At 33.8% G+C, this 11,443-nt stretch overlaps 1 protein-coding gene and 1 long non-coding RNA gene across 6 annotated transcripts in view; one reads left to right on the top strand and one right to left on the bottom strand.

The window, feature by feature from the left end:
- Positions 1-1,024: 1,024 nt before the first annotated feature.
- The window catches only part of LOC100744134 (unconventional myosin-If), a 44,593-nt gene continuing 34,174 nt past the window's right edge, over positions 1,025-11,443 (bottom strand). For 4 of the 5 annotated variants that reach the window (XM_033320348.1, XM_012384742.3, XM_024367123.2 and 1 more), the window contains 11 exons: positions 8,524-8,694; positions 7,161-7,327; positions 6,805-7,018; positions 6,188-6,418; positions 5,694-5,978; positions 5,463-5,618; positions 4,811-4,950; positions 4,566-4,717; positions 3,938-4,315; positions 3,350-3,685; positions 1,025-2,977 (listed from right to left, as the gene is read on the bottom strand). In XM_033320348.1, coding sequence (XP_033176239.1) covers positions 2,901-2,977; positions 3,350-3,685; positions 3,938-4,315; positions 4,566-4,717; positions 4,811-4,950; positions 5,463-5,618; positions 5,694-5,978; positions 6,188-6,418; positions 6,805-7,018; positions 7,161-7,327; positions 8,524-8,694 — 2,307 coding nt within the window. In that variant the 3' untranslated portion in view covers positions 1,025-2,900. The remainder of the gene's footprint in view (positions 2,978-3,349; positions 3,686-3,937; positions 4,316-4,565; positions 4,718-4,810; positions 4,951-5,462; positions 5,619-5,693; positions 5,979-6,187; positions 6,419-6,804; positions 7,019-7,160; positions 7,328-8,523; positions 8,695-11,443) is intronic. The other variant, XM_033320349.1, reaches the window with a different exon arrangement.
- On the top strand, positions 10,268-11,215 carry LOC117151569. The gene is made up of 2 exons (XR_004461591.1): positions 10,268-10,825; positions 10,929-11,215. It is a non-coding gene; the product is annotated as an uncharacterized LOC117151569 (long non-coding RNA).

The following is an 11,443-nucleotide window of genomic DNA, read 5'->3' as shown; positions in this document are numbered from 1 at the left end:
AACTTTAAGTATAAAAAGTAAGGTTATCGAGAACATTCGATACGACAGCTCTAGGCAACCAGATATACGAGCTTTCGAAAAGTTCTGTAACGCAGGGGTTATCAAATTCGAGGAGAGAAAGCGATTAATTAACTTAAAGGGTGACGTGTTCTGAAACTAAGCCGGACTCTTATAATATAAATAGACCACGGATTTCTTTGCAAATTCTTATTTTTTAGAATACCATGAAAAAAAAAGAAAGAAAATTGAAGCATTACGCTTTGGATATTTTGTATATTGTTTCACATTGCGTTGGTCCCGTGCAAATTTCTGTCTTCAAATTTCCTACAAATGCAGGAAAATCCGTCGTCTATTTACGAACGTACGACGAATTTAATATCCACTTTGCGTTCCGAGATCGTTTTGTATTCTGTGAAATTTCTCACTAGCTCTCACATATTTTCCGATAACAGAAAAGTTACACGCTTATTCGAAAATGTTGAAACAATCGATACATGATATTTGGGTGGCTCACTTTGTTAATGCGAATGTTTTTGAGCGCATGTTACGTATGTAACTTGTTTATAGAGAACAAAAGATCGACATCTTGTATTTCGCACTGATGCAATCAAACTCATAAAAATGTATAAATAAATGTCTGAATTTCCCATTTTGTACATTCTTTCATCGTGATGTTTATCGCAATTCGTTCTTATACATACGAACCATTTTCACATTATACAACAAACTTTAATTTCAGGAGCCACAGGTAAATTTGAACCTGTGGAAATGCGCGCAAACGGGTCTCCTGGCGGTAGGCAACCAGTACCTACTCATACGCTGTCACGGACGTAGAATTGGTTAGGCGAAATTCTACGAGATGGTAGCAGCAGCTTTTTCCAAATATCCAAACTGAGAACGAGCGGTGATTATACACATAGGGAAAAAGTTGCTCGGTACGTTCGTTTCTACGGGATATCTAAAAATTCTTGAAATCGGTGAGGTGCGAGAGATATCGATAATCATCCAAATAAACGTTAGTTTATATTTTCAAACATATCTTTATTAACAAATTACGTATCTCCGACCATTTTACAAACTGTTACAAGTTTTATTTATTTAATTGTTCATATAACAATTTTACATCACCCGTTGGTCATAATTTACGACTAAATTCAATTAATACTGTTTAACGACTAATAAGTAAACGCTGAAAAACAACAGAAACAGTTTTTCATACTTTGGCTCAGATACATATAATTTATTATAAAATTTGTATTGTAAAACGAACGAAACAGTTTTACAATGCAGAATGTTAGAACGTATTCCGGTAATTATTTACAAGTACTGCCGCCTGATCGATTTCGACAATTTTTCAATGTTACAGAAATCAACATATTAAAAAGTAAAAAGTTGTTCGAAATAGGCGAGGCGGTAGTACTTTTCTGTAATTACCCATGTTCGAATTGTAAAACTCCTGCTTAAGAATACTATAATCGATTATAGTTGGTCTTTGGGTTATCAACCGTGTTATTTATGGTCCCCACTGACTAATCAAAGGCAGTTAAGGCAAATAAAGGACGTTAACACAATCCGAAACGCTTCGTTTCAGGATAACCCCATAGAAGTAAGCTGCAACGAGCGTTGCACGAATACATGTATAATATCCATGGTAGAAGTATTAACTCATTTATAAAAATATTATAATTGAACACGGAGTATTACATTTTTTACTTCGGAAATACATTGCGATATTTGCTTTATTATTGTTTATTACGGAACGCTAAAAATATTGACCTACAAAAATATTCGAAGCATCGTGTTAAGCTGCATTGTTTACAGTCTTTTTCAATCAGCCCGGCAACCTGTAGAAGAATAACTCGCAAATGAAACTAAAACAAGAATATTATACAAACTTTTGTTGCAAGTCTGTTACTTGTATACAAAGTTATAAGCGAATTGACATATACATCTTGTAGGGAATTTTGCATTTTGAAACAAAAGTCTATCGAGTAATCGTTATCAACTGATATTAACTGTTTGCTACAACGAAGTATTTTAACAATTAGAATACAGGTTTAAGTAAATATAAAAGTACTTACTTAATTTTTGTATCCTGTGATGCAAAATTCTCTACACTCGTACTTTAAGCTGTGTTTGATATTCGCCTACAATCTTGTATAATAAATCGTAACAATGGAACTTTTCTTCTTATATTCATTTGTAGCTTATACTCCTACAGTCTGTTCGAAAAGATTAAAAATATATGTATCTTGTATTACACGTATAGTAATGAACACAGTTCGCACTCTGTAGTATCGTACATCGTATAAATTTACTGATAGTTATACTTTGTTGTTACAGTTATTAATGATGGAAATTGCGAGTTTGAATAAGAAAATGAGAAATGACGGAGATTTTGAAATGAATGCTTGGATTGAACACGCCGAATAAAAAATCACAACAAACATAGAATTTCAGAAAATATTTAATACAAAAAATATATATTACGAATTAAAAGGTGTTGGAATTATTGGAAGACCAGATACAGTATTTATCTTTTACTTTATACTTTCTACGATTTTAGATTTTTCTGTTGCAATAGAAACTAATCCTGACTTTAGATTCATTCGATCTACGCTTCTACAGAGCAATACATGTTCTTTTAACTTTTTGGTTGTTCCATTTTCTTTACAAATTGTTTTCTTTTCTAAAATTTGGTTAGCTTTCGTTGCAGCGTAGAATATATCGCATAAAAAATATATTAATTTTAACAACAAAAAATTAATCTATTAAATTTCTTACAAATACATTTCATTTGGTTGTGAAAAATAGCTACTATATTTTAACTATATAAATATCTTTTTAAATTATTACAATAACGTTATAACGATTATTCTAAAAATATACAACAAAGTACTTTATATCTTGACAACGTAGTTTGATGGAAACAGCCCTTTCTTTCCTTTTAACCTACCGTACCACCAACCACCTTCGTCTGAAACGACAGATATACATTGAAAATTATAATATATACTCAAATTTCTTGCTACGTTTTAACAAGCTTGAGATTAACAAACAGTCGAGTCACTATATTAATTATTTGATGTCGAATATATGCATTAAACGTTATGAGTCGTACAACAGCGATAAATTTCATGTTTAAGTTTAATTTGCCTAATTCGAGTAAAAGTTAAACAACAAAATTGCTACGCAAAATCAATAAAAACCAATGAAACCACCATCGGATTTATAAATGTGTCGCTTTTATAGCAATGAATAACAATAAATAACAAAACAAAAAAGTTATTATCGTGTATTCCTATGATTTGATTATTTTTAAAGTGATTATCAAATTGGTTAAACTTACGTTCTTTAAGTATCTCAACAATGTCACCTTCTTTGAGTCCTATCTCATCGTGATCTTGAGGATTGTAATCGTACAAAGCTCTAGCTTTAGGTAACTTAGGCACTGCTGGTTTTTGCGGATGTGGTTTATTAGGCGGAACAACACGAGAATTGTTATCTCCAGTTTTATTTACTACTTGCCCAATAACTGTTTGCATCCCTTTGTTATGTTTTACGTCTTTAATATTATTCATGCGATCGTTGCTATCAATCGGTGGAAGTCGAAATCCTGGATGAGCAAGTGGTGTTTGTGGTGGCGGTGGTTCGGAAGGAGGCGGCGGAAATTTCAGTAAACCTGCTTAATTGTAAATATTAATTTATTTATCAGGACTATTTCTATTATTGTGACACAGGATAGAAGAAATTTCATTGGGCAAACTAAATATCCTTTAGTATGTGAGTAATATATGATATGTGAAATCTTCAAGTAGAGCCGACAATTAGTATCTGAGGTAGAAGCAGTCAAAAATGAGCCCGACAATTATCATCGATTCTGTTAATATTTACTGCTAAAATATCGGAAATTGATGAAAAGAAAAAATGAACTCACCTCGGGGTACGTCGTTTGGATTGGTATACATGCCCATCAGAGGTACACCATTATTTTGTATCTTTCTCGGTTGCTTTGTTATCTGCTTTTTCTCTTTTGTTTCCGTGGATGTATGTAAAGTATTCGAAGGATTAACTGTTGATATCTTTTTCACAGGTAGTTGAAAAGTAGGTTCTCCGGATACGTTCGTATTCGGAGGTGATACATTATTCAATTTACGATCCAAAATTTGATTTTGTTCTGTAATTACAGATCGAGTAGTTTTCTGAATTGATCTGTTTGGGCCTGATTGCAAATTAACTGCTGAAAAAGGATGACTATTTTTCAACGTGTTGTATTGTTGCTTCATCGACGTCGTTGCTTTAGTAATATTTGGATCTAAAACGTAAGTGCTTACATCGTACGAGTACATTGACGAGTGCTTAATATAAAAACTATTGCGTGTATTGCAAATAGAGAGAGACTACATTTTTTAATCCTCCTATTATTCGACCAAATGGTACTTTTTTATTGTTAGTAAATTTTTCAAATTTGAGAACACTACATAAATAATTTCCATTTCCGATCAACCTCATCTGATACTATCAGTACCTGTATTATCGACTAACGATTACTTCTGTTAACTTACTAGTGGTGCATGGCAATCCTGGCCCAATCCAAACGTTTAGAATTTTTCCACTTGTTTTCAAAATTTCTTTATTCCTATATTCCATTTGTATAAAATGTATTTCTCTTGTACCTCCACTTCCCCATCCTTCCTTTTTAACCTTATATTCTAAACTATAAAAGTTAGAATGATATTAGCATAACGTTACGTTACGTTACTTAATTTACCAAATCACTATTTTACGTTTGATGTATTAAAAATCTTACTTGTTACTAAATTTTATATTTAGAATATGACCAGTTTCTTCGACGTATCTCTTGCTAAGATTAATCAAAAATTCTGTTTTAAATACTAACTCTAATAAGCTATCGTAATCTTCTTTCACATGAATAATGAGAAAACCATCCTGTAATCAATACGTAAAAATAATCGATTGTCGATAATGATATAATAGTTTTAGTATCAACAGATGTGGTAATAATTATGGTTAATAAATGGGTTGGTGAAAGAATTGGTTCATTACCATCTCTACACTTTTTTCTACAATGACAATAATGATTATGATCAAAACAGCAATATCAATGGCAATAGATAAAGAGTGAGTGAATAAGAAGTACTATCTAAAATAAACTCGTTACCTATTGGGATTTGAAAGACAAAGACAACGTAAAAGCAAGGATATCGATTCGCGTCTTTCCTTATTTTTCATACATAAAATTTGATAACTTGAAGTTAAAATATCTGGCAAACAAAATAAAAGATATTCTAAAATGTAATTGCATCCATCCGGTGAGTATCTTAAAATATAACATAATTCATCTAAGACGTTTGGAAATAAAACCAATTAACAGCTACTTTATATAAGCAATAGTTATTTTAGATGGTACTTCTTATTGACTCACTCACATAATTACTTACTTGAAGTTTACTTAATGATACATAACTAATCTGATTGAATGGTAATTTCCGTTTTATAATTTCTACTAATTTGCCTTTCTCTGGGCCCTTCTTGATTTGCTCTTGACCGATAAGGTATAAGTATTTGTTGGTTAGAATAAAATTTATTCTACTCGTCTGCGAACCGTTATTAGATCGTTACACGTAGCGTATATTTGTTAATAGCTAGTTTTCGTAGATTTAGATAAGTACCTTGAATCTCCTGTCATACTTTTTCACAACTTCAGCAAAAAAAATTTTCTCCCTTCTTCCAATTAAATTTAATATTTGAGGTTTGTCGTCCAATCCGATGTAATCGCCCATGAAATGTCTGTTTAAGCTAGCTCGTCTACGTTCTTTCCGACCAAACAACAAATCAGCTGCTTCTTGTCTTTCTTGTTCTTGCCTCTTTCGAGCAAAGTACTTTTTGAATGCTTTTTGAATTACTCTAGCGTACATGTTATATTTCCGATCTCTTGCTTCTTCTAGCGTAAAAAGCTATTAAACAATAGTGACATTGATCATTTATATTGTAGATTTATATGAAACAATTTTTTGAGTATTTAGATTTCTACGGCAAAGGCTGTGCTTTTGTACCGACCAACCGATATTTCGTCTTATCTAAGATTCTTATCATTCTTTATGAACACCACTAATTAAACTATTATAATGTAATCACTGTATTTTAGAATAAAATCGAAACTTACACTTTCGGGAGCTTTTATAAATAGTTTTGTTTTCCCAAGTTGATACTGCGATCGATTAATATCGAGGCTTTTTAATATCCATTCGACTCCCTGTTTTTCATTACCAGACCAACGTGGCCAGGTTTCTTTCGTGAGAATTCCATATCTTCGTAAAAATTTGGCGAATGGTCTTCTATATGCAAAACCAGCCCTACGTACTCTAATATTTTCTTTTAGACCTAAATATTCTACCTAAATGAAAGAACATGAAAACAGAACATTAATCAGAAAAATATGTAATAGTCGTGCTTTGTGTTGTTTGAAAATGCTTAAATCTACTGCACATATATATACGTATATATATATATACCATACTTAAAATATATATTTAAGCGTGAATAAAAAAGTTTATAGTTGCTGGATCCCAGATTTGAGGTTTCTATATAATTGTTAAATTAATTTATATCAAAAAACAAGTTACTGTATAAATATACAGTATATAAATATATATAAATATTTCCTTTTCTTTTCTTAAATAGGAATATGTAAAAAATGGTATGTCTTGATATTATTAAATTGAACATGCACAAACAAATAAAAACAAGAGTCTCGTTAACTTCATGAGAGAAAAGACATACTTGGTGCTTTATTCTAACCGAATCCCAATCTCGTGGTCTTTTTGTCTCGTTTGGTTTAATGCATCTGATATAATGTGGTGTACATTTCATCAATTGATTGACCAATCGGCTTGCTTGGTTTCTAATCTTGTTACCTGCAGTGGTGGGTCTGGATCTAAGCGTTTTTATTTTATTTGTTTGACTTTCTGGCGGATACAATTTCTGGATCAAAGAACTGCAAATTCACAACATATATATAGATGTTTTACATACACCTACCAGTAGATTAAGCTAAAATAAAATTAAATATAGGAGCGTAGGAATCTCCAAGTTTATTTAATAAGTAAACAGGTAAAAAGACAATAACAATGACTTACTTCGTACTTGTTTGCATTAGTTCCACAAGGTCTAAGAAAAGTACATCGCGATTTTTATCGCAAAATCCATCAACCGAATACGAAACTATACCGGCATAATGCATAATAGTAAATCCATCTTGCGTGCTTTGAAAATGTTCGTGTTTGTTAGATGCAATTGCAAGTTTCTGTAAATAAATGTAATAAAGTTTCTGTTAGTACAAAAATTCATTAATTTAATAAGAACTGAGAAAATAAATTATCCAACCCTTTATAATATTAATTATGTATCACTGAATTATGAAACGCATAGTGTTAATGTCATTTCTTATGTACCTGTAGAGGCACATGAGCTAGAGGACAATTCAGATCATGTTGTTGTTTTGCCTCGGAGTATCAATATCGTTAGGATACAAATAAGGCAATAATAAATAAACTCCGGGCAAAACAACATCGCTGCTACGTGCAAGCAAACTCGAATTCAAATTTTCCGGCTCTCCCCCGACCAGTATAAATAAACGAACGCGACCGTAACAGTTCAGTTATCAATCACTTGTCAGTCGTGCGAATCAATATGAGTTTTGATCAGTCAGTCATCTCAGCGATCTTATTAGCGATTTACACACTGTCTTTAGCGAATCCGTTAGTACCAGCGTCTTAGCGAACATAGTCTGTACTTATTTGTTTATTAATTATTTTATATACACTTGACGGTTTCCCATATCAAGTGATCACGTCGGCGTCACCAATGTGAAGGATGTGTGTGTGATTTGTTGGTTGTGTTTTAAATGACATTTCTCAACTTCGACCCAAAACGTAGAATTATTGAAACAAGCGAAGAGAGTAGTAATGAACGTTGTAGCATGAGGAACGTGAATACAGCAATTGGACACCGTGTAACGTACGACTGAAAATTTATAAATTTGAAGGGCTTTCAGAAGGAACTGTAAATACAATAAATACTAAAGAAACGGAGGGATCGAGAGAGATTAATATACATCGCTAAACGATAAATAACGACGAATAAAGATACGCGAAGAAACGGTAAAACGTTCGAGGATGCAATAATAACTCCGTGTGTTGATCCAGCGACTTGACTCGTTACGTTTATTAATTACACACGGTTTGAGCCAGTCCACGCGACACTGTTGCGCTTGCGAATGGGTTAATCTCCTACAAAGGGAATTAGAATTTACATTAATGCCAGACTATTCAAACAATATACAACGAGTATTGATTCTTAATATCCGAATATGTAACGACGAGTAATGACTCATTCGTATTACGATAAAACTGTTACTAATTTTTCAATTAGCAGTATTATCGCAAAGACTGTTTTATATAAAATTAATATACATGCATGTATAAAGTGTTTGGATTTTACCTTTTGCAAGTCTGCATCGGCGCCAGCGCTACCACCGTGAAGAGTAGCGCATACATCGTCAAGTACTAAGAAGAGACCTGGTGGACGTTTACCTTCCAAAAGCTCGACGACAACCGCATTATTAAAATACTCTATCGGAGTCCACTGTATATTTTCCGATACGTATTCTTCCTGAAATTTATCACTGATTTAACTATTTTCAAAAGCAACTCTTCAAAAGTTTAAATTCGTCGAATAGTGTTATTTTTGCGCCTGTTAGTTGTAACAGCGGTCTCGTACCGCTTTCATACAGCTCTCCCATTAAATTCTATCGAGTAAACTCTGTTACATATTACATGGTTTCGGATAGCTTTCATCGGTGTTTCAGCTCACTTACTAATTCATACTTAGAATTGGCAAGTAGTTACTTTTTACAAATGGCGGTATATTATTATTCGATGAGACACATACAGATAGCGAAGAATATGAATTTGCTAATATTGCAGAAAATGCATCAACGATTGTATGTAATCGAGTGAAACACGTATCACGGGCTTAAAATGTTCATTAGATTTCATTTAACGTACAAAATACAAATCTCTTTTCATGTAGCACAGAAACTAGAAAATTTAATGAGATTAAGGAGGTTAAACAGAATTTTATACGCCATTTTAAAGACACTGTGGCGGCACCCGATCACGGAAATTTACAACGGCTTCGCGACACAAAGCACTAATACCATCGACATCCCTACGGTTCTTTCGCCGAATATTCGGAAGAATGCATACGCGGCAACCGTCGCGGATTTCTAATAAACGCGCGCGTAGTGACAACAAAGAAAAGAATCGGTTTGCTTTCGAATCAAAAGATTCATTCTGCTCCGAACTGCGAAAGGTTAAGCGTCATAGCGTCAAACACAATTAGAGAAACGGGTTATTGACTCTTGATAGTTCAGTGTTAATCGTTATTTGTTATTAATCGTTGTTAATCGTTGACCGTTGTTAATCGTTAATCGTGGTTAATCGTTATTTATTGTTAATTGTTAAGAGTTTAATAAACGTTATTGTTGAAAATCAAGAGTGTTCTTGTGGGCACCTTCACCGACGATCATCTCAACACAAATAACGTTGATGTGTAACGTCAACAAACATCTACAACCAACTTAGGAAACCTGAGCCGCCTTGCACACGACACCAACTTCCAAAACAAAGGAATATGAATTCGGCACGTAGGCAGAAGATAAACGAACATCTAGAAGGGCTGGGTCTTGATCGAGGCTTCAGTCTTTCAGTAACGGCCTAGTCGTAAACTTGTACTCTTACTATAGAATAAAGGTAAAGGTTTCCTGTCATTTTTTACGTGACAATATATTGGGCGGTTGCAATTAGGAATTAAATAAGTCAAAATGCTTTTCTCTTATTACGTATTAAAACCTTTCCGTGCTCGCGATTGACGTTAATTTCTCCTTATAGCTATTTTTCTGTTATGTCGTTGGATGGCGATTGAGGAAACTCTAGTTTATGTAATAAATTACATAAATACGATTCCTGGACGGGATTGGGGATCTGCGTTACCAATTAACGATCGTACAAGATTGAATGGTTGGATCATGGATCATGGATCGCGTTGAATCGTCGATATTCAATCATCAGAAACCTTTCGAACACTTTCACTTTGATTTAGGACTTGTCCCGAAGAGGGGACAGGCAGCTTTACAACGTTTAGGCTATGCAGAATTATCGCTTTAGTAGTTCTAACAATATCATTGCGTTATACGCGTTATAACATTATTGGAAGAAGAGGAAATGAAGTTTCCATCGACGCGAGCGAGAGCGACAAAATTGCCACGCGATCTCTACGCTTTACGAATGCTGAAAACTTTCGTTCGAAAGGAATTTACCATCGAATCTCGACAATTTACGGTAACAAGATTATGATCGAATCATTCGTGAGACGATAGGTACGGGAATTCAATACGAGTAGAGAAACTGTCTGTGATCGTAAACGTGGTGGCCGGCCGTCTCTCGTTACAGAGGATCTCAAGAAACGCGTCTGCAATTCGAGACAGCAAACCGAAATATTCGAGTAAATAATGAAACGAGCATTATGAATAAACAATGCCATTAAATGCCTAAAATGTAGAACCTGTTATCGATATCCTTGCTATGGTGCCGCTATTTATGCAACGATGGTCAAGTGTCTGAAGATGAATAAGGACGCGAACTTATAGCACGCAAATATACCTAAAAACGATCTTCTCAATTTTTTAACACGTTAACTGCTACGCGTGTTTTCACTGAAATCTCCGTCAGGCCACGTACAGGTTAGGTACCTCGATCGATACTTTATGCGAGTAAATAATTTTTTTAATAAACCATTTTCGTATTACTTTTATAACAATTCAATAATTTTATTATTTCCTGTAGAATATCTTTCCAAATACCTACAACGATCCTTCGCAAGTAGTCAAATAAGCACCACCCGTATTCGGAGCAGGAGAAATACTGGAAAGAAGGGGGAGAAAAAAGATGCAGGCTATGTAAAAGGAAAGAAGAAGACCCAAGACACGTAATAGAAGAATGCGAAATAACAGGAGGACCAAAGGACACAGAAAAAATACTAAACGAGACTGGAGAAGGACTAACAGAACTAAAAACAATAATTGAGAAGAGAAGGGCAATACAAGACGGGGAGGAACGACAATAAGGAAGCACAGTAAGGAGGCAAAATGCCAAAAGTTGCCATAGTTTTTAGAGACCATATATGCCATATATTGCCATATATTTATAGAGATCATATAATGGAGTGCAATATAATAGAGTGGAGGTAGATATATAAGAAAAGAGATATATAAAGAGATAAAGATATATAAGATTGATAGAACGTAAAAGCGTAAAAGTTGTTAAACGAGTTGTAAAACCGAAAGCTCGCCCAAAGCCGA

Source organism: Bombus impatiens, unplaced genomic scaffold, assembly GCF_000188095.3.
Source record: "Bombus impatiens unplaced genomic scaffold, BIMP_2.2 scf_0296, whole genome shotgun sequence".
Lineage (NCBI taxonomy): Eukaryota > Metazoa > Arthropoda > Insecta > Hymenoptera > Apidae > Bombus > Bombus impatiens.
This window is presented reverse-complemented; position numbering and strand designations above follow the sequence as displayed.